Raw genomic sequence first — 21,453 nt, 5'->3', positions numbered from 1 at the left:
GTGCACCTCTGAGGTCGCCTCGCTTCTGTCCCGGGACAGAGGGTCGGACCACCCGCCCCGTCGGACGCGCGCACACACACCTGCGCGCCAGGAGGAGGCTCGGACGGGGAGGACGCCGAGCGCCGGGCGGGGGCGCCCGAGGAAAGCACACTCGGCCGCGTTCGGGTTTAAACTGATTTTATACATTCCCTCGACTCGCTCAGCACCAGCACTTCCAGAGCTCGGGCTGAGCAGCGGCTGCCCCGTGGGGTGTGTGTGCGCTCCCAGGACGGCTGAAATCTCAAGTTAGGGGTTCGAAGCCAGCCCGGGCAGGAAAGTTCATGAGACTCTTTTCTCCAATAAACAGGCCAGGCCTCAGGAGGACGCGCGCCCTGGCCGCGGGGAGATGGGCTCAGGCCGCCCGGGGCCCCCTCTCTAGGGTGGGGCTCACTTGCAAGTTTGGGGCCCGGGTTAAAGAAAGCTGCTCGGGACCGTGGGGCGTGGCGTGGGGAAGGGGCGTGGCTCTGGAAGTGGGCGTGGCTGAAGCTAACTGGGGCGGGGCGGGCTCTAGGGTCCCGAGCGCGTCTCCGAGGCGGGGCTTGGCGGGGGCGTGGTGATTGGTGGGCGTGGCGGGGGCGGAGCCAGGGTGGCGGCGGGCGGGGCGGCGGCCGGGGACTCAGCTCTTCTTGCGCAGCTGGTTGTACTGCGCGCGGCCCAGGATGGGCTCCATGACGCTGGGCCGGAAGAAGCTGTCGCTGACCCTGCGCGCCGGCTTCTCGCGGGGCATGGCCAGGAGGCCGGGGCGCGGGCCGGCGGGCGTCTCCGCCTTGTCGTCCAGCCCGGAGCAGGAGGGGACGCTGAGGCCCCGCGTGCTGCGCAGGCCGCCGCGGGCCGCCGCGGGGCGCGGCGCGGGCTCGGGGCTGGCGGGCCGCGCCCCGGATCCCCGGCGCTCGGACTCGGGGGGCGGGTTGTCGATGTCCTGGAATTCGCTCTCCGGCTCCATCAGCGACAGCCTGGGGAGCTGGGGGACGCGCGGCCGCCTTAGGACCACCCTCGTCCCCTCTGGGGCCCACGGAGGGCCATCACGGGACGGGTGGGGGGCTGGGGCAGCAGGATGGGGGCATCGCGGACCCCCTGGGTTCCAGGCGGCTCGGAGGGCTCCGGGAAGGCCGGAGGCCCTGCGATTCCTGCTGGGCTGCAGCCACAGGCCGCACTCAGACCCGGCCAGCTCCAGGCTGCCCCTGCCTGGACGTGCCCTCAGTCCCAGGTGGGCAGGCCGGCTGCCTCTGGGGGGCTTCCCAGCCCTCCCGTTCCCCCGTGACTAGCTAGGGCAAGGGGTGGCTTGGGCCCTTTGGGTGACCATTAGAGACCAGCTGCTGTCCCTAGAACTTACATCCCATCCCCCGGGGAGTCCCTCCCACCTGCCCAGCCACCACATGCCAGCACGCCAGGCCTTCAGTGGGTACTGTGAGATGCGCACCACGCTGGGCCTCGGGGTTCCTCAGACTGATGATGGGGTGCAGACAAGAGGCCTCAGCCCAGGGGGCCTGGACCTCTGCCCTCAGGGCTGGAGAGGCCCCTCCAGAGGGCACTGAGGGTGGCAGGAGGGTGTCCAGGGACCGGGGGGCAGGGGGGACGGGGACCGCAGCCCTTCTGGTCAGCTCTCCCTTAGCTGTCCTGTCAGGGCCCCCTTGGGAACAGGAAGGTGGCGGGAGGCTGAGGGGGGGACTCACCGGTACATAGTGAACCACTGTGTCTACCACGTTGTCAGTCACGCCCTTCAGGGCGTCAGACAGTGACATGGCCCGCTTCTTCGTGGAAGAGACGACTGGAGCCGGCGTGAGGTGCAGTATCCGGCCTGCGGTGCCCAGCACAGCCGCAGGCGCCCAGGTCACAGCAGAGATGGTGCTCTGGAGGCCCCGCCGCAGGGAGTGGACTGCCCCACCCAGCAGGGCCTGCGGGCTGGGCAGCGCCGACACCTGAGGGCCAGAGCACCATCAGCACCTCCAGCAGCCAGGAGTATGGAGATCAAACCCAGATGATGCTAAGCACAGGATCCTCTAGAGCTCACACCCAGCCCCCATATCTGTGTCTGTGTCCATACTGGGGCTTGAACTCAGGGCCTAGACTGTCCCTTAGCTCTTTAAGTCAAGGCTGGCACTCTACCACTTGAGCCGCAGCTCCACCTATGGTCTTTTAGTAGTTAATTGGAGATAAGAGTCTCATGGACTTTCCCAGCTAGAATGGCTTTAAACCCAGGATCCTCAGATGTCAGCCTCCTGAGTAGCATTGGGAGTGTAAGCCACTGGCGCCCAGGCGGCCCCCAGGTCTATTAAAAGACCTTGATTGCCTGGTGTCAGTGTCAATCTTGCTACCCAAGAGCCTGAGAGCTGAGGATCATGGTTCAAAGCCAGCTCTGGCAGAAAAGTCTGTGAGACTCTGATCTCCAATGAACCACCAAAAAGGCTGGAAAGTGGCTGAAGTGACTTGAGGTAGAGAAAGTTCAGGGAAAGCACCAGGCCCTGAGTTCAAGCCCTAGGACTGGCACAAAAAGAAAACAAGAGCCTAGTATGTAGAGTTTGAGATCTTCTGCCAACAGTAGTGGTAATTATATGCTTTATAATAGTAATTATGCACTGTGTTATAATAGTAATTATGTAACTTAGGTAAGATTACAGCCCCATACCTATTTTTGAACTTCCTGTAAGTGGGTCATACAGAGAGGGCTCCTTTATGAATACCCACTCATGTTCCACACTACAGAAGACAGCTTGCAAGCCTGGTTCTGACCCTTGATGTGTGGCTTTGGGCAAATGTGTTCTCCTTGAGTGCATTTCTTCATCTGCAAAACAGGGCGGCTATCTCTGCCCTGCCTCTTTTTGGCAGTACTGGGATTTGAACCCAGAGCCTTGAACTCACTAGACATACTCTACCACTCCAGCCACATTTGAGTGATTTTTCCAGATAACGTCTCTTGCTTTTTCTCCTCCCACCAGCCTCAGACCATGATCCTCCAACTTGTACCATTGCCTATAAGCGGGATTATAGCAGCAGACCACCACGCCCAGCTGGTTTGTTGAGTTGGAGCATCGATAGCTTTTCGTATGGGCTGGCCTGGAACTTTGTTCTCACCCCTTTGCTGGGATTATAGGCATGTACCACCACACGGCTGCACCTGACCTGCCTCTGTGAAGGGCTCTTATGAGGATCAGCTGAGAGTGTCGTGGAAATGCTGTCCTCTGTGGGTTTGGAGGCGGAGAGAGCGAGAGTTGCACACACGCGCCAGGTCTCTGGCTGGCATCAGAGACCCTTGTTTTACCCCCTCCCCCCATCCCATGGCCCGGGGCATGCGAGGTGCCTGCTTTCCCCCTCACCTCGCTGAACTTCTCCTCCGTCTCTGACTCTTCTTCCTCCGTCTCCTCTCCCTCTGAGTCTGTCTGATCGTCGTGGCTCTCCTCCTGGGCCAGGCTGTGCAGCCAGGCCCCACGCCCCTCGCTCTGCCGCGGCCAGGACACCACCTGCATGGCGGCCGACGCGCCCCACTGGGCCAGGCTGCTCTGGGGGGGGACAGCGGCAGACCTCGGGCTCAGCGGTCTGTCAGCTGACCGCCAGGACCCCAGCGTCCAGAGCCCCTCGCTCCCAAGGCCAGAGTGGTTGCAGGGCCTGGTCCCCAAAGACTTTTCTTCCATTTTTTTTTAAATGACAGGTCTCTCTATGCAGTCCAGGGTGGCCTGGAACTTGAGATCCTCCATCCTCAGCCTCCTGGGTGCAGAGATTACAGGCATGCACTACTAAACCTGCTGGATAGGAACATTCTTGATGTCTTTCATAGCTTTCTTGAGGCACCAGGGATTCAGTGCTAGGGAAACTTTCTACCCCTGAGCTATCCCCTAGCCCTTTTAAATTAATTAATTAATTTGTTTTTGCCGATCCTGGGGCTTGAACTCATGGCCTGAACACTATCCCTGAGCCTCTTGGTGCTCAAGACTAACACTCTACAACTTGAGCCACAGCTCCACTTCCAGTTTTCTGGTGGTTTATTGGAGATAAGAATCTCACAGACTTTCCTGCCTGGGCTGGCTTCAACCCATGATCCTCAGATCTCAAACTTCTGAGTAGCTGGGATGACTGGTGTGAGCCACAGGTACCCAGCTTCCGTTAGTCCTCGTGAAATGTTGCGCTGGGGTCTTATTAAGTTGCCCTGGCTTGAGATCTTTGTAGCTGGGATTACAGGCATGAGTTGCCACGCCCCACACATCTTTAGGAGACGTGGCAGGGCCTCCCTCCTTGCTGTTCAACTTCTACATGAGCAGCTGGGGTTCTGCCCACTGCAGGCTGAGCTGAGATACTCACTCACCAGCAAAGGACCCTTGGTACGGGGACAGTGAGCCACTTGCCGCTCCTGTGTCCTCGTGGGCCACAGCACCTGGCACGCTGTTGGTCTTGGCGCAGGTAGGTTCTCAGCACATGTGTATGTGCGTGAGGGAGTGACCCAGATCCGGCAATCCTTCTAAAACTGCCTCTCATGCCGGACACCTGTGGCTCGCGCCTGTAATCCTAGCCACTTAGGAGTCTGAGATCTGAGGACTGAGGTTGGAAGCCATCCCTTGGATGGATTCTTCATCTCCAGTTAACCAGCGAAGAGCCAGAATTGGGGAGTGGGGCTCAAGTGGTAGAGCACCAGCCTTGGGCAAAAAAGCCAAGGGAGAGCGTGAGGCACTGAGTTCAAACCCCGGTACAGTCACAAAATCGCTGAGAAGTCCCCATGTGACTTGCTGATCTTTGTACTTTTATTTTTTTCTCATTGCTGAGGATCAAACCCAGGGCCTCTGGGATCCTGGCAAGCATTCTTCTACTAAGCGGCACCGCAGCCCGCCCTCCATGCTTAATGTGTTACCTTCCCTCTGGGCCTGCGTTTCCTACACAAGCTCCTCATGCAGAAGTTCCAGACTTGTCTGTGCAAAACCACACAGAGACAGTGCTCCCTTGGGCGCAGGGTCCCAGACAGTGAGCCCACCGGCCCTTCCTCGTCCTGAACTGAGGGGCCAATCCCATCAGCAGAGAAGAAGTTCCCAGGAGCAGAGAGGCCGGGGTGGGTTGGGGTGGGGACCCCCCAGCTGCCAGCCCCCCTCCCCAGCGGCACTCACCAGGGGCGCCACGCCCGGGATCCACATGGCCAGGGCGTGCCCCTGCTTCAGCGCCCAGGTGGAGGTCCGCATGGTGTGTCGAGACAGGGTGTTGGCCAGCGCCCCGACCCTGCTGGCCAGGCTGGGCTTGGCCTTGGGGTCCTTCAGGGTCTGGGTATGTCCAGAAGTAGGGGCTGGGTGGGGATTGGTGGAGAAAGAGCCACGCTAGTGTCACCCCAAACCTACCCACCGACGCCGGACCCCGCCTGCTTCCCTTCTCTCCGGGTGGGGTGAGGGGACTACAAGATTCTGGGTCCCTCTGAAGATTCTGCCCCCCCACCCATTCTAGAGGGGCGCTCACGGGCCGGGCCGCCTCCTGCCGATTCCCAGTGCCGGCCGGTACCTGACTCCTCGCTGGCCGGGGGGAGGAGGAACCCCACCACCTTCTCGATGCCGTCGAGGGCGAGCTCGGCCCCTCCGGAGGCCAGCCGGCCGGCCCGCGTCCCCGCCGCGTACTCCACGGTGTCTTTGGCCACCCCCCAGGCGAGCTCGCAGCTGGCCAGGGTGGCGCCCAGGACTTTGTCGGAGGTGCTGGCAATGGGCACGCTGATGCTCTTCCGGGCAGTGCGCAGGCGCGTGGAGATGGTGCCCTTCAGCTCAGAGGCGATCTGGGGGGCGGGTAAGGTTGTGGGGTCTCCTTGCAGGCCCTGGGAGCAGCTGCTCTTGGTCTCAGACCCCACTGAAGAGTCTCATTAAAAGCCTAGAAGGCCGGCATCCACTCTGGGCGCTGGTGGAGGCTGGGTGTTTGGCCTCTTCCCAGCCCTCAGGATTCTGCCTCTCCCCCAAGACAGCACCAGCCCTCCCGGCCCCAGTCCCCAGGGGGCAGCCATGGACACAGGGCCAAGGGAAGGGGAGTGGCGTGGAGGGTCGGATCGCGGGGATCTCAGTGTGTGCACCCCTGGCTCAGCTGGCTGTAGTCTCCCAGAGCCCCGCCAGCCCCGCCGCTGCCCTTCCTGAGGGGCGATGGCGGCGAGGGAGGGGGTGGCGGGGAGGGGGAGGGCTCACCTTCTCAGGCGGGTACTGGAGGGCAGGGATCTTCTCCTCCAGGTGGTCCAGGCCTCGGCAGGCCAGCTCATTGGCAGCTGTGACTGCAAGGGGGTGTGTTGGATAAAAGTACCTGAAGCCCAGAGGTGGGGCTCCAGGTTCCTTCCTTGTGAAAGGTGGACTGGGGGTTATCGTGGGGAGGAAGGGATGGAGCCTACGAGAACTGGCAAGGAACATCGTTCTCTTCATCGTCATTCCCCCCCCCCCCCCCCCCCCGCCGCCTCTCGCCTGTCTGGGTTCTGGGTTCTCCAGAGGAGTAGAGAAGACACACACCACACACGGGTCCCCAAGGGAGGCGGGTGACAGCAGAGACCTGGGGGCCTTCGGTGACAGTCCCCAGCCCCAGACAGCTCCAGATCACCATGGCCCTGGCTTTTAGCTGGGAGGGGTTGACATGGCTGACCGGTGGTGGGGATGGAGGGGGGGGGGTCGTGAAGACGTTCATAGACCCTCATGCATTAATTCATTGAGCCGCAGAGCACGCAGGTGATGTGCTGTCTCCTGTCTTTCCAGGCTGCTGGGGGAAGGTGCTAGACTCCTCTCGCAGTTGGGGTTTCTCTCAGCTTGGTCATAGGGTGCTTGGAGACCGCAGTCTCAGATGGGACTGAGCGCTGCTTAGGGCCAGGCTGGTGGGGCCGTAGCCGGCGCGTGGCTCTCTGCTGCCCCCATGTGTCACAAACCAGCCCAGCAGCGGAGCGGGCGCCCTCCCGCATCCCCGCACGCTGCTGCCTCCGCTCCAGACTCTTGGTTCTCGCTGCCCTGGCTGGATGTGGAACTCGGGTGGGGATCTGGCCAGTCCCCAGTGCCCACTCCTTCCCTTGGGCATTGTTTCGCCCACCACTGCCATCCATGGCACATGCCGGGTGGACAATTGCTGCAAAGAGAGCCGTATCTACATCTTTTTGTTGCTGTTGGTGGGGCTCCAACTCAGGGCCTGGACTCTGTCCCTGAGGCTCTCTGTTCCCCAAGGATAGAGCTCTACCACTTGAGCCACAGCGCTACTTCTGGTTTTTCGAGTGGTTCATTGGAGCTATGAGTCTCACAGGGACTTTCCTGCCCGGGCTGGCTTCAAACCATGATCCTCAGATCTCAGCCTCCTGAGCAGCTGGGATGACAGGCGTGAGCCACTGGTGCCCGGCTGTTACCTAAATCTTGATATGGAGATGATGGGCTGTCAGGCAGATGGGTGAACACTTTATCAGTTATCAGACATTGACAGACAGACAGACAGAATGGCAGGCGGGCAGGTGTCATCAGTGGGCAGTTACCAAGTATCCTGGGAGAACTTACACTGGGTGGAGAGCCTGCGGACCACTGGCTCCATGCCCCAGGCGGCCAGGCTGCTGGCGCCCTGCACGCCCTTCTCGTAGGCATTGCACACGGAGGCCACCAGCGGGTGTGCTTCCTTGGTGCTGGTGTAGGTCTTCTGAACACACTCACAGGTGCCGCTCACCACCGGCAGCTGCAGGACCCGGTGCAGCACATTCTCCTGCTCCTGTAGACCGAGGAACACCCTGGAGTTACCCCATGGGGGGGGGGTGTGGGCTGGGGGCCAGGGCACTCACTGCGAGGCTGGACCCAAGAGAGCTGGGAGGCACTGAGAACATAAGCGACCTCCCAATGCCCCCGCCACAGGGGAAGGGGAGAGTCAGCCCTCCCGCCACTGCCGGCCCACCCCAGGGCCCCCCAACCCCACCCCCGTCCCAGCAAAGAGCAGCTGTCACTGCGCCCCTGTGCACATGCATTCCTCCTTTCGTCTGATGGCGCCATCAACACAGTGCTGTGCTCTCTCCCGGCCCCCTCTCCAGATGCTGGTCTCCTGTGAAGTTCCCTCACCTTCCCTCCCACGCGACTTTGGGTGGAAGACCACTTCCCCTGTGGCTCCCGTGGGAGTATGACCACACACACACACACACACACACACACACACTGCATTGTATCCACTGTGTCCTTCCCCAGGCTGGCTCCACATCTATGCCACAATGCTATGTGTGCGTGTGCGTGTGCACGCATGCACATGCGCGCACACGCACACATACTCTTGCACTTTCTTTCTCCCAGCAGAGCCTCGTCTCTATGGCCAGGGCCGGCTTGGAAGTGTGGCGCAGGAAAGAGTCGGAGCACTGTGTTACCGTCAGGGCCGCACCACGCAGAGTGTGGAGCTTTAGATCTTCCCAGCCTCGCAGGATCCTGGCTTCCCAAGGCTCGGAAGCAGAAGTGCTAGGCAGCATGTCGGTGCTGGGCTTGAGCATGGACGTCTCTGTGGCTGGGAACTCTCCCCCCCCACACACACACAGCGCCTGGGCTGGCTGTGGCCTGCCCAGCTCGGGTCTGCACTCTTCCTCGTCCTCCCTCTGTGCCCCAGGACAGTGCTGAGCAAGTCTGTCTCGCCGGACACACACAGGTTGCGGGTCAAATACATCTTCCTTAAGGAGTCTCTTCTTCACCGGAAGTGGTGCTCACTCCTCAGGTCGTTTATAAATGGTTTGCACTGACCAGGTGCTGCTGGCTCACGCCTGTTGGTGGCTCCTAGCTGAGATCTTGGATCATGGTTAGAAGCCAGCCCTCACAGGAAAGTCTGTGACTTTTTGTTGTTGTTGTTGTCGGTTGTGGGGCTTGAACTCTGGGCCTGGGCGCTGTCCCTCAGCTCTTCAGCTCAAGGCTAGCGCTCTACCACTTAGGCCACAGCGCCACTTCCAGTTTTCTGGTGGTTTATTGGAGATAAGAGTTTCATGGACTTTCCTGCCCAGGCTGCCTTTGAACCGTGATCCTCAGATCTCAGCCTCCTGAGGATCTAGGATGATAGGCGTGAGCCACTGATGCTTAGCTGTGACATTCTTGTTGTTGTTGTTGTTGATCATGGGACTTGAACTCTGGACCTGGGTGCTGTCCTTGAACTCTTTTTTTTTTGCTCAAGGCAAGCACTCTACCAATTTGAGCCACAGCTCCACTTTGGTTTTTGGTGCTTCACTGGAAACAAGAGTGTCACAGAATTTCCTGACAGGGCTGGCCTTGAACCTCGATCCTCAAATCTCAGTCTCCTGAGTAGCTAGGATGACAGGTATGAGGTACCAGCGCCCAGCATCTGTGACATTCTTAGGCTGTTGGCACTGCCTGGTCTTTGGAATAATAAGAATTGTGCACAGCAAAAATAATATGGGAAGACATCCCAGGCCTGGCTTAGATGCTGGAGCTGTGCCCCGGGACAGGGCTCTGACCTAAAGGAGCAGGCCTGGCCTGCTCTGTGCGGCGGGCTGAGCTGGGAGAGCCACGGAGCAGACCCACGGGGTCGCTGGACAGAGCGGGCAGCAATGCCATTCTAGGCAGAGCAGGGCTGTTGCAGATAAAGCTCAAGGGGCTGGGGGAGGGGCTCACAATGCTGGAATTTCCTCTCTCTGTGCCCTTAATACAACACTGAGCAACTCAGCAACTCCCAAGCCCAAGGCCGGCGTGGGGGAGAGGAGGGCTTATGGTTCCCAATGCGTAAGTTTTAGCAACTATCTGAACTGGGCCCACATCCGAGTGGCCTTGGCAAGAGGCGTCCAAGAGAAGTATCAAAATCACCCCAAGGCTCAGTGAGAAACAGGCTAGAGATAAGCAGAGATGCACTGGACACCGGCTCGTTCCCACACGCAGCAGCTCAGGCCACGCACGGGAGGTGACATTCACGGGGGACAGACACCAAGGTGACCCATGGAGTGGCTCTACACAGATCACACATGCCCGAGTTGGGGGACTGAGCCTGGGCTCTTTGTTTTGGGGACACAGCTGTCCCCTTCTGTGCCAGCCCCCTAAACTCCCAGCCTATAGTTCTGCCCCTTTTTGTGCAGTGGGTTTTTTGTTTGATTGGTGGGTTGGTTAGTTTTTTGGTGGTTGTTATTGTTTTTGCCAGTACTGGGCTTGAACTCAGGGCCTGGGTGCTCTCTCTGTGTTTTTGCCCAAGGCTGGTACTCTACCAATTGAACCACCACTCTCCTTCCAACTTTTTGGTGGTTGATTGGAGATGAGCATCTCACAGACTTTCTTTCCTTCTAATCAAGATCCTTAGCTCTCAGCCTCCCGAGTACGGGAGGCTCACAGGTGTGAGTCACAAGCACCTGGAACTCTTTTATTTTTATTTTTTTTGGGGGGGGGTCCAGTCGTGGGGCTTGAACTCTGGGCCTGGGCACCATCCCTCAGCTCTTCAGCTCAAGGCGAGCACTCTACCACTTGAGCCACAGCACCACTTCTGGCTTTTTTCGTTTTGCTTATGTGGTGCTGGGGAATTGAACCCAGGGCCTCATGCATGCAAGGCAAGTGCTCTACCACCTTCCCAGCCCCACCTGGAACACTTTTGCTTGGTTTTTCCTAGGAGTCTTTTCTTTATCCCAGATCGCCCCCACCCCACGCCCCTGCCGCCCCAGCCCTGCAGAGGTAATGAAGGCAGGAATAACTGACTCCTGGTCCAGGAATTAGTAGTGCATTGCATACAGCCCGCCTGTCTCCTGAATCTCCCCACCCTCCCCTCACCCCCGCATGCGTGTCCGCCCGCCTCAGGTTACTCACCGGGGCGTCTCCAGCCACCAAGGTCGGGCCCTTGTTTGCTGCCATCCCAGCAGTGTACCCTGCAAGGCAGACCGGGGTGTGTGAGAGACCCGAAGGCCTGCGAGCCTCAGGATCCGCTCCTCCTTCTCATGGGCTCCTGGCCTGGGAGCTCAGCAGCCCCAGCAGAGGGTGAACGCCACACGCTCAGGCCACCCCGGGGCCCTCAGCAGGGACGGCTGCCCGGCCTAAGATCAGCACTGACATTGCTTAGAAGCGCTCAAGACAAGAAATAACGTAGGAAGTGGCGCTGTGGCTCAAGTGGTAGAGCGCTCGCCTTGAGCTGAAGAGCTGAGGGACAGCGCCCAGGCCCAGAGTTCAAGCCCCACGACTGACCAAAAAAAAAGAAAGAAAGGAAGAACGCAAGAAACTACGAGAGAGAAAAGGCTGCCGGGCACCGGGGGCTCACGCCTGTCATCCTAACTACTCAGGAGGCTGAGATCTGAGGATTGTGGTTTGAAGCCAGCCTGGGCAGGAAAGTCCAGAGACTTCTGTCTCCAATGAACCAGCAAACAAGCCACAAGTGGAGCTGTGGCCTAAGTGGTAGAATGCCAGCCTTGAGTGAAAACACTAAGGGACAGCGCTCAGGCCCTGAGTTCAAGTCCCAGCATGAGTACCATAAATAAACAAAATTAAAAAAAATTCAGATAGAGTCTCCGAGCCCTTAGCTGAGGGTCTAAAAAGAGACTAATGAGTGTCAGGCTTCAGTTGCTCATAACTAACCATTGGGCTGCATTCAGGAAAACCGAGTAGCCCAGGCCACTCACGCTCTCCACTCCTGGCCCTGGGTCCCCTAGGTATCCTCCTCCCAGTAACCCCCGCCCCCAGCACTCAACACACACCAGGACCCCATACACACCGTAGCTGATGGCCGCCACACTCTGAGTGTCCGGGCCGCAGCGTCTCCAGACAGAGACTCCTCCAGTCACCCGGGAACTCTTGGGCAATGCCCACTGGGCTCCCAGCTCGGGGAGGGCAGACAGGAAGGGAGAGCAGGGGCCACCAGTTGCCATGGTTATCTGACCCAGAGTCCCCTGGGTCCCCTGTAAGGACATTTGGCCCAGGAAGATGTAGCTCACAGGGCAGGAGACCCGAACTCAGAGGGGTTATTATTATTAGCTGTTATTCCGGAGTTATGAGGCACTGCTTCTGCAGTTTTTGCTCTTGGTGGGATGTATGTCGTTAAAGTTATCAATTCTCAGGTTCCATACTCCTCTGCAATCATGGGCTGGGGATGCGGCTCTGGTGGTGGAGTGTTTGCTTGCGTGCCGGAGGCTCTGGGTTCAATCCCTAGTCATGAAACATGAACAATTAATTCTGTAATCGTTGGTTCCTTTCCCCAACCTGACAACGTGGTGGCTGAAGGAGGTGCCTGGGGGTGGGGGTGGGGGGGCTAAAGGAGGTGCCTCAGGGCCTCTTAGTTAAGATGGGTAAGAAGGCCGGGCACTGGTGGCTCACGCCTGTCATCCAGCTACTCAGGAGGCTGAGATCTGAGGATCACAGTTCAAAGCCAGCCCAGGCAGGGAAGTCCATGAGACTCTTATCACCAATCAACCACCAAAAAGCTGGAAATGGCGCTGTGGCTCAGGTGGTAGAGCACTAGCCTTGAGCACAAAAGCTCAGGGACAGCAGCCAGGCCCTGAGTTCAAGCCCCAGGACTGGCACAGGAAAAAACTCACAAAGGTGAGTCCGAGGACAGCACTGGGGCTATTTCTGGCTGTTGAGGTGTGGACTGTGCTGGGTGGGCTGAGCGGGCGCCAGAGACCCCGGCGTGCAGCCCGGGTGTGAAATACCACAGCACAGGAGCCGAAGGGAGGTCGTGGAGGAGAGTCAGGAAAACACAGGGGCCGAGGGAGCCGGCCGTGGGGAGAGGGCGGCTCGGGCCTCTCCCCGGCTTCCACGGCGGACGGCAGCCTGGCCAAAGGGCAGCGTGTGTTCTGGGCTCTGAGCCGGGCGCGGTGCTGACACAGCTGGACCCGGCTTCAGTGCGGGGTTCTCAATGTGGGTGAGAGGTGAGGCTGGTGAAAGGGAGGGGAGGGGAGTCCCTGGGGGAGCAAGGGGCGCGGGCAGGGCTCGGGGCACAGGGCACAGGGTTCGGTCCGTTCCCCGCCCGCTCTTCTCGCCTGTTCCCCACCTCCACACCTCGGTGGGGGCTGGTCACGCTCCCTGGTGGATTTCCCACCCCAGGCGCGGCCCTGAATGGACGCTTGGGTCACGGTGCTGGGCTGTGAACGAGCCTCTTTAGTTCTCGGACTCCCCACAAATGTGGAGGCCGTGGAGGAGGCAGCGGGCCTCACAGGGGTGCACAGCAGCTCTGGAGAAAGCAGGTGGCGTTTCCCAGCTTGCCCGCCGCCCACCCCGACTCACAGGGACCCAAGTATGGCCGTGAAGGCCCCGGGGATGCCCACAGCTCTTGCTGCCCACGCCACAGCGGGTGGACGGGGCAGCTCACAACACACTGCCACGTGGGGCGCCACGCGGACCCTCCCGCGGCAGGCCGCCTCCCGCAGCGCTCCTCTCCCGTCCCCAACACATGCACGCGTGCCAGCCGGCTGAATCTAGAAATTTATTGGTCACAATGAATCTCTAACGGTAGAGGATTGCGAGGTTAAAAAACAGTGATTGGAAAGTATTAGTTGTTCCCAGAAGCTTCCTCCCGCTGCCTACAAAATTCCCCAAATAGTTCCTTAAATCTACCTCAGTTAACCAGGAGCCCAAAGACCTGAGATTACTTTTACAGACTTCCAGTCACATTTCCAGGACACAATTCATTCAGTGCGTATTCTTCTGGTTTTCTTTTTCTTTTTTAGTCAGTCGTGGGGCTTCAACTCTGAGTCTGGGCGCTGTCCCTGAGCTCTTCAGCCCAAGGTGAGCGCTCTACCACTTGAGCCACAGCGCCACTTCCGGTTTTCTAGTGGTTTACTGGAGATGAGTCTCACAGACTTTCCTGCCCGGGCTGGTTTTGAACTGCAATCCTCAGATCTCAGCCTCCTGAGTAGCTAGGATTAGTGAGTGATGTGAGCCACCAGCACTCGGCCCTCTTCTGATCTTCTATTCAGATAAATGATGTGGTGACCTCCGCCCTGACACCTGAGGCAGGAGGCGGGGGCTGAGGGAATGCTGAGTGGATCACAGCCCTGCACGCTCCTGCGCTCTGTGTGAGGTACCAGACACCGTGGTGAACTTCCACCTACTTCCACCCCGGGTCAGGATTTCTGTTTACTCATGGGTGACCCGGAGGCTTCTCCAAGGTTCCAGAGGCTTCTCGCAGGTATAGCTGACACAGGGCCCGGGCGGCTGAATGTCCGGCACCCAGCAAGCCACTCAGGGCCAGAGGGCTGAGAGGCTCTGCCCCCTCGTCCTGTGGCCCACACCCAGAGGTGGGGCCAGGAAGGAGGGAGGGCGGAAGTCAGAGCGGAGAGCTGCACATCGCATTCACTGTGGCTGTGCGAAGCCCAGGTGCACACAGCCCAGGCCTCCCCCCCCCCCCCCCCCCCGAGTTCTCACTCGTAGACTGTTAGCATGATGCTTTCGTCCCCTGTCCATTCTTACTCAGATGATACCCAGGCTGTCACTTGGGAGAAGCTCGGCAAGGGTTAGAAGAATGGAACGTGGGAAGCTGGGAACCTGGCTCAGTGGCAGAGTGCTTGCCTAGCATGCGTGAAACATTGGGTTCCATTCCTCAGTACCACCGAAGCAGAAAAGGCCAGAAGTAGTACAGTGCTAGCCTTGAGCAAAAGGAGCTCAAGGACAGTGCCCAGGCCCTGAGTTCAAGAACCAGGACTGGCAAAAAAATAAAGAAAATGAAAGACACACACACATACATTCCAACACTTTAAAAAACAAACATCAAGCCAGGCACTGGTGGCTCACGCCTGTCATCCTAGCTACTCAGGAGCCTGAGGTCTGAGGATTGTGGTTCAAAGCCAGCCTAGGCAGGAAAATCCATGAGACTCTTATCTCTAATTGGCCACCAGAAAATTGGAAGCGCTGCTGTGGCGCCGAGTGGTAGGGAACTAGCCTTGAGCAAAAGAGCTCAGGGACAGTGCCCAGGCCCGGAGTTCAATGCTTAGGACAAAAAAAAAAATCCCCCCCCCAATAAAACCCCACACATCAGTCCTTATACCTTATTCTTGACCTTTCTTACATTACCAATCATTAAGCACTCACTCAAAAAAAAAACCCAAAAAACCTTAAAGCCAAGCACGGGTGACTCACACCTGTGATCCTAGCTCCTCAGGAAGCTGAGATCTGAAGATTGCAGTTCACAGCCAGCCTGAGTAGGAAAGTCCATGAGACTCTCATCTCCCATTAACCACCAGAGAACTGGAAGTGGTGCTGTGGCTCAGTGATAGAATGCTCACCTTGAGCAAAAAGAACTCAGAGACAGCACCCAGGCCTTGAGTTCAAGCCCCACAACTGACAAAAAAAAAAAAAAACCCTAAGCAGAGTCTAACCCGGCTGGTGGCCAACACAAATGCCCGTTCTTCCAGACGTATGTCATCTGCACAGCCAGGGGCTGGCACAGGCTCCGAGTGGCCTAGCGCGTCTTCAGCTTCATCTGGGGGTAGGCCACGGTGACCATGCCCACCAGCGAGGACAGCAGGCCCCCCAGCCCGATGATGCCGAGGCTGGGCCTGCAGAGGCCCAGCTGGTTCAGGGGGATGAGGATGTCACACAAGTTCTTCACCGTGTCCAGGAGCAGGGGCGGGTGCCGCTTCAGGGACCGGAAGAGGAGCAGGACGGAGGGCTGGAGCCGCTCGCTCTCCCCGTGGTCCCCCGCCTGCCACGCCTGGGCGTCCCGGGGGGCCTTCTCTCTCCCGGCCCCGCGGTCCGCGGCCTGCGCCAGGTGCAGCGCAATCTCGTACAGGTCTCGGAGCAGGCTCAGCAGGAGGAAGCAGTAGTAGTGGCGGGCGGCGCGCAGCTGCCACCGCTCCCGGTGGACGCGGGAGGCCAGGCCCACGCTCTTCGCCCAGAGGACGGTGTCGCAGACGAAGTAGACCACGCGGTTCAGGTTGGCTAGTGTGAGGCACAGGCGCGGCACCGGGTCGGCCGCGCGGATGCTCTGCTCCGTCGCCTGCACGGCGTGCACCACGTTGCCCAGTCTGAACCCTGCAAGGAGAGCGCACGCCGAGAGTCACGTCGTTCGCCCGGGGACCGGGCAGCGCCAGCCCCTCTCCACACACCTGCGGGCGCGGGAGGCTGGAGCTGGGGCAGGAAAGGACTGCAGGCTGCAGCCACCTAACGTGGCCCTGAGAGGCACTAAAGACAGTGCCCCCCTCCATGTGTCTCCTCCGCTGCTGTGGGCACGCCACACCAGCCTGGGCACACTGGCAGCTGGGTCCCCCCCCTTCTCCACGGGGACTTGGGACATTCTTTCCTTTGCTCCAGGTGAGCGTTCTACCACTTTGAGCCACAGCGCCACTTCCGGTTTTCTGGTGGTTCATTGGAGATGAGAGTCTCATGGATTTTCCTGCCCGGGCTGACTTTGAACTTCAATCCTCAGATCTCAGCCTCCTAAGTAGACAGGTGTGAGCCACCAGCACCCAGCTTTTGTGTGACATCCTTATACAGCTGATTTTCCAAAGAAGACTGACTTAAAAACACACACACACACACACACACACACACACACACACACACACACACACTACTGCTAGTGGGGCGGAGTGCAGAGTTGGGGCTCCCAGGCAAACCGATCAACTCTTAAACAGCAGTCCTTATGATGTGGGCCTGCACTTTAGTCAGCTTGGGACCGTCAGCTGACATATGTTTACTGACCCCCGGGGGAGGGGCTGTGGACGGAGCAGGATGGCACTTCAGACTCAGTGCGTTTGCCTGTGTGAACTCTCCAAGTACCTGGCACTAACTACTTAGATCGTCTTGGATCCACACATACTGGATTTTCAAGAGTCTAAAGCACCTTTAAGCAATGGCATGCTAAAGAAGCTAAGCTATTTCTAATCTTGGCCTGGAAGGCGTCTAGAAGAGATCACTGCACCCCTGTGGCCTGGACCGCCTTTGCCAGGTGAGTTGCGCAGTTTGACACCAATCCTCCACACCATCACTTGCTTATAACAGTCCTGACTTGGCTCAGGAAAACCTCCCTTCTAGAATGTTCTATTTCTCCAGCCACACCTCACGTTTCTCCTCCTCTAAAATATCTTACTCTTTTTCTACCTTAAGCCACCATAGCCAGCATTAAACCTCATTTCCTTACTTAGGGCAGGTGATTTTATGTCTCTCATAAAGCTAAGGAATGCTCCTTTGGGAAGGAAGTACTCAAACCAAGCCACTCCACAGGTGAGGTGGTAAGTCTTGTTCTGAGGTCCCCGCTGGCCAACTGTGGCAACATCTGGTCAGCAAGGAGTCAAGCTCACAAGTGTGGCCAGAAGTGTGCCATTCCCCAGGACACATGATCACAAGCATCTGTGTGAGAGCAAAGCCCAGCTTCACCTGCAGCCTGTGGGGGAAGAATGAAGGCCCTCAGGCCCTCAGGTGCACGCCAGTAATCCCAGCTACTCAGGAGGCTGAGATCGGACAATCTCACCTAGAAGCCAGCCGAGGAAATAAAGTCTGAGACGCTCGCCTTCATTTAGGCAGTGAAAATCCGGAAGAGGAGCCGTGAAGGCAGGTGGTATAGGACAGGGCTAGTCTGATGTGTGCAAACTCTTCCCACCCCACACCCACCGTGACTAAGCAGAGGTAGGGTGTAGCTCCAGGCTACCCCCTGTGTGAACTCGGGTGGGTGTTTGTCTTCAGCTTTCTGTAGTTCCTTGAGGCAGCCTGACCTGACAGGCTAATTTCATCCGTGATCTTGGTGGACTGGAAATGGTGACCCTGGAGAAGGCACTGTGAGGACTGGGGCTGGGGCTGAGGGCTCTAACTCAGGAGTCGAGGTACTTACACTTGCGACCAGAGCTCACACTGGACTCCAATTTCTTGAGCTTCATTACCAGCTTCTCACTGCCAGCTTTAGACTCTAACAAATATCTAAGCAACATGCATGTGTACTGAGTGGCTCTGAAATGGAAACACAAATGAGGAACATGAATTGCACACCAGACTTGTTTTTGGGCCAACTCCTGTTCTGAGACTCATCTGAGAAAGGAGGCTATATTGTCATGAGCCCTCTAACCAGAAAACACACTTTAAAAGAGACCTGGAAGACTAAGATCTGAGGATCAAGGTTCAAAGCCATCCCAGGCAGGAATGTCCATGAGACCCCTTTATCTCCAATTAACTACCAGAAAGCTGGAAGTGGCACTGTGGCTCAAAGTAGTAGAGCACTCGCCTTGAGTGAAAGAGCTCAGGGGCAGCGCCCAGCCCTGAGTTCAAGCCCCATAAACCACAAAACAAAAAAACAAACAAAAAAAAGCGATTCATGGAGGAAGGGAGAGGGCGCGGGTGCATCCCACACGCTGTGGGGCCGCTGCCCTTACAGGAGCAGAAGTCATCGCTCCCCAGGGACCCAGGGGCGAGCTCCAGCGCCATGCAACCCAGCGTTGGGAAAGAACCCTGCAACAAGGCACTGGGCAGCAGGCAGCCAAAAGCGCAAACTTCCAGCCCAGAAGGTGTTTTAGAGTTCCACGTGAACTTGTCTATCCCATAGCTAACCCATGAGCAGAAACCAACCAACAGTCCATGGTTGGAATAGTACTTCAGTGTCTAAAGCTAAAGGACCAATAAGCTGGTTGTATACCTGTAATCCCACCAACTCAGGAAACAGAGCCAGGAGGCTCAAGAGTTTGAGGCCAGACAGGGTGACAGAGCGAGTTCTGGACCAACCTAGATGACCGTCTTAACACAAAACCAAGAAATCAAAAGGGCCAACTATTCACCAGGATGCAAATGAGTACACATGCATCTTATACATATGAAGTCTAGGAGGAACACTGTTTAATAAAATCTTCAATCAAGCAGTTATTGTCAAGCCTGCAAGTGACAATGATTTAGTGATAAATTTGATAAATGAGAAAGTTATCACAATGAGAAATGAGAAAGTTCTCAGTCAAACATCCGAATACATCTAAAACTCCGCATCATAAAAGGAGGTGCTGGTTCCTAGTGTTCCGTAACTGCCTTTGAGACCCAATATGGTATATATGTATTTTTTTTTTTGGGTGGTTGTGGGGCTTGAACTCTGGGCCTGGAGAACTGTCCCTCAGCTCTTCAGCTCAAGGCTAGCACTCTACCAGTTGAGCCACAGCGAACTTCCAGTTTTCTGGTGGTTAATTGGAGACTGGAGTCTCACAGACATTCCTGCTGGGGCTGGCTTTGAACCTTGATCCTCAGATCTCAGCCTCCTGAGTAGCTAGGATTACAGGTGTGAGCCACTGGTGCCCAGCTTGATATAATAATAATAATGTTATTATTTTGGTCCTGGGGCCTGAACTCTGGGCCTGGGCGCTGTCCCTCAGCCCTTCAGCTCAAGGTTAGTGCTCTACCATTTGAACTACAGTGCCACTTCTGGTTATTTCTGCTTATGTGGTGCTAAGGAATTGAACCCAGGGCCTCATGCATGCAAGGCAAGCACTCTACCACTGAGCCACCTTCCTAGCCTAAATATTATCCTCAATAAAAACAAGGCCCATTCTCCAAAATGGTGAAGTAGCTTTTGGAAATTAAATGCAAAGGGAACATGGCTATGCGTGTGTCTCAACCGTAGAGCCCACACCTTGAATGTGGAAGCCTGGGTTCTGGAGGGAAAGGAAAGGGAGAGGGAGAAATAGGGGTTTTCTCTTCTGGTCTTTGCTCTCTTTACCGGGGTTTGAATCTCAAGCACTTTACCACTTGAGCCACACCTCAGGTGCAGTTCTCTCTCTCTCTCTCTTTTTTTTTTTTTTGTCAGTCGTGGAACTTGAACTGGGCACAGTCCCTGAGCTCTTTTTTCACTCAAGGCTAGTGCTCTACCGCTCTGAGCCACAGCACCACTTCCGGTTTCCTGGTGGTTAATTGGAGATAAGAGTCTCATGGACTTTTCCTGCCCAGGCTGGCTCTGAACCATGATCCTCAGATCTCAGCCTCCTGAGTAGCTAGGATTATAAGCAAGAGTCACCAGGTCTCTTTTGTAAGTGTTTTCTGATTTGAAGGCTCATGACAATACAGCTTCCTTTCTCAGATTGGTCTCAGGAGTAGGCCTGAAAACAAGGCCTTATTGGAGGGCCACCAGGCTGTTCATGAGTGTCTACAGAGCGTTCAGAGGAGTAGGAGTTGCTGGAGATCTCAGACTTTGCTAAGTATAGTGGAAATGATTATTCTAACCACCGTCCTCCTTGATAAGCTAGACTTGCAGGATACAATGTAGGCACAATAAAGTGATAGGTTTTGATTTTAATAAAGCCTGAACAGAACACAACTGTTTAGGAGAGCCCATGGCGTCCGTGAGAACAGCAGTCCGCCTTAGTCATTGAGAGGTGAGCACTGGAATCAATGGTGTGCATTTCTATCTCACTTGACCACTTAGTACATCTACTACACCATCTCCTACCTGTGAAAGATTTAAATCTCTACTCCTGAGAGTTACTTAAGAGTTGCAAAACACTGCAATGTTGGCACCCCAGAGTCTTTCTCTTTTTCTTTTTTTTTTGGTCGGTCATAGGGCTTGAACTCTGGGCCTGGGCACAATCCCGGAGCTCTTCAGCTCAAGGCGAGCGCTCTACCACGTGAGCCACAGCGCCACTTCCAGCTTTTTCTGTGTATGTGGTACTGAGGAATCGAACCCAGGGCTGCTCACATGCTAGGCAAGGACACTCTACCACTGCGCCACCTGCCCAGCTCCCCAGAGTCTCTTTACTGGGACGATTCTCACTGGTGGGTTTGTGTTAGCATCTGCAGACCCAGAAAAGAGAGAGTTATTCAGGAAAACCGCCACAGTGGCTCGGTGTAAAGGACTATTGGGCAGGAATCGAAGTGTCACAAGAAGCATCAGCAGCGGCGCTGCAGTGTCCCTCGGCCCGGTGGGTTGCGGCCACGCCTGCGACTCCCTGGGCTGTAGCTTCAGAGTGCTCCGGGGCCCGGCACCCGCCGGGTAAGAGTGGGGGGCGGAAGGCGCTTTTCTGTTTTTGCCAGTCCGGGGACTTGAACTCGGGGCCTGGGCGCTGCGCGTGAGCTCCGTCTTCTCTTCTTCCTCGGCTCAAGGCTCGACCCCTGGCGCCGCAGCTCCTCCTGCGGCATCTGCCTCGAACTTTCCCGCTGGGCGGGCTCGGAGCCGCGATCCTCCGAGCTCAGCCTCCCGCGCCGCTGGGGCGGCGGCGGGAGCGCGGCGGGGGGACCCGGGCCCCCCACGCGGCCCGCCCCGCGGACACCCGCGGCCCCCCGGCGCGGCGGCGCGCGGCCCGGCTTTCCCCGCGGCGACCTCCTCCTCCGCCGGCCGAGTCCAGGGCGGGGCGGGGCGCCGGCCGAGAACCCCGGCGCCGGACTCACCTGAAAAGTCGGTCCCGGCCCTGGGTCTGGTTAGTGAAGCGCGTGAAGGCGTCCATGGCGCCCGGGCCCGGCCCTCGCGTCGCTCCGGCTCCCCGCGGGTCCTGTGGGGAGCCGCGGATCCCTGGAGGGCGGAGCCCACGGGCCCGGGACTCCGCCCACGGGAGGGGCACGCCCACCTCCCCAGGAGGGCGGGCCCGAGACTCCGCCCACGGGAGGGGCACGCCCACCTCCCCAGGAG

The 21,453-nt window shown here is 57.6% G+C and overlaps 2 protein-coding genes across 4 annotated transcripts; both read right to left on the bottom strand.

Moving 5' to 3' along the window:
• Window positions 1-160: 160 nt before the first annotated feature.
• Plin1 (perilipin 1) lies at window positions 161-11,670 on the bottom strand. Of its 2 annotated transcripts, none has more exons than XM_042670473.1 (9): window positions 11,650-11,670; window positions 10,755-10,813; window positions 7,500-7,704; window positions 6,171-6,253; window positions 5,509-5,773; window positions 5,127-5,299; window positions 3,354-3,536; window positions 1,713-1,958; window positions 161-1,000 (listed from the first exon to the last, which is right to left on the bottom strand). In XM_042670473.1, exons 2-9 carry the CDS (start codon window positions 10,797-10,799, stop codon window positions 656-658), a joined length of 1,545 nt encoding a protein of 514 aa, XP_042526407.1. In that variant the 5' UTR covers window positions 10,800-10,813; window positions 11,650-11,670; the 3' UTR covers window positions 161-655. The 2 variants fall into 2 exon arrangements, with proteins under 2 accessions (XP_042526407.1, XP_042526406.1); XM_042670472.1 differs by lacking the exon at window positions 11,650-11,670 and adding an exon at window positions 11,514-11,541.
• Window positions 1,522-21,319, bottom strand: Pex11a (peroxisomal biogenesis factor 11 alpha). Of its 2 annotated transcripts, XM_042670475.1 has the most exons (4): window positions 21,216-21,319; window positions 17,698-17,813; window positions 15,317-15,902; window positions 1,522-1,534 (listed from the first exon to the last, which is right to left on the bottom strand). In XM_042670475.1, the coding sequence occupies exons 1-3, from the start codon at window positions 21,269-21,271 to the stop codon at window positions 15,331-15,333; spliced, it is 744 nt and encodes a 247-aa protein (XP_042526409.1). In that variant the 5' UTR covers window positions 21,272-21,319; the 3' UTR covers window positions 1,522-1,534; window positions 15,317-15,330. The 2 variants fall into 2 exon arrangements, with proteins under 2 accessions (XP_042526409.1, XP_042526408.1); XM_042670474.1 differs by lacking the exon at window positions 1,522-1,534 and having other exon boundaries at window positions 15,221-15,902.
• Window positions 21,320-21,453: the final 134 nt, after the last annotated feature.

This window comes from Dipodomys spectabilis, unplaced genomic scaffold, assembly GCF_019054845.1.
Source record: "Dipodomys spectabilis isolate Male_0828 unplaced genomic scaffold, ASM1905484v1 ptg000552l, whole genome shotgun sequence".
Taxonomy (NCBI): domain Eukaryota; kingdom Metazoa; phylum Chordata; class Mammalia; order Rodentia; family Heteromyidae; genus Dipodomys; species Dipodomys spectabilis.
Note: the sequence above shows the minus strand (reverse complement) of the source record. Positions and strands in the feature narration are given on the sequence as shown.

Coding starts and splice junctions, on each gene's coding strand:
- Plin1 (XM_042670472.1), bottom strand. Junction 6,254..7,499: donor CCGCAGGCTCTCCACCCAGT/GTAAGTTCTCCC, acceptor ACCCCCTTGCAG/TCACAGCTGCCAATGAGCTG. Junction 3,537..5,126: donor TCCCGGGCGTGGCGCCCCTG/GTGAGTGCCGCT, acceptor GTCCCCCCCCAG/AGCAGCCTGGCCCAGTGGGG.
- Pex11a (XM_042670475.1), bottom strand. CDS start 21,271: ATGGACGCCTTCACGCGCTTCACTAACCAGACCCAGGGCCGGGACCGA. Junction 17,814..21,215: donor GGCCGGGACCGACTTTTCAG/GTGAGTCCGGCG, acceptor TTTCCATTTCAG/AGCCACTCAGTACACATGCA. Junction 15,903..17,697: donor TGTGAGCTCTGGTCGCAAGT/GTAAGTACCTCG, acceptor CTCTCCTTGCAG/GGTTCAGACTGGGCAACGTG.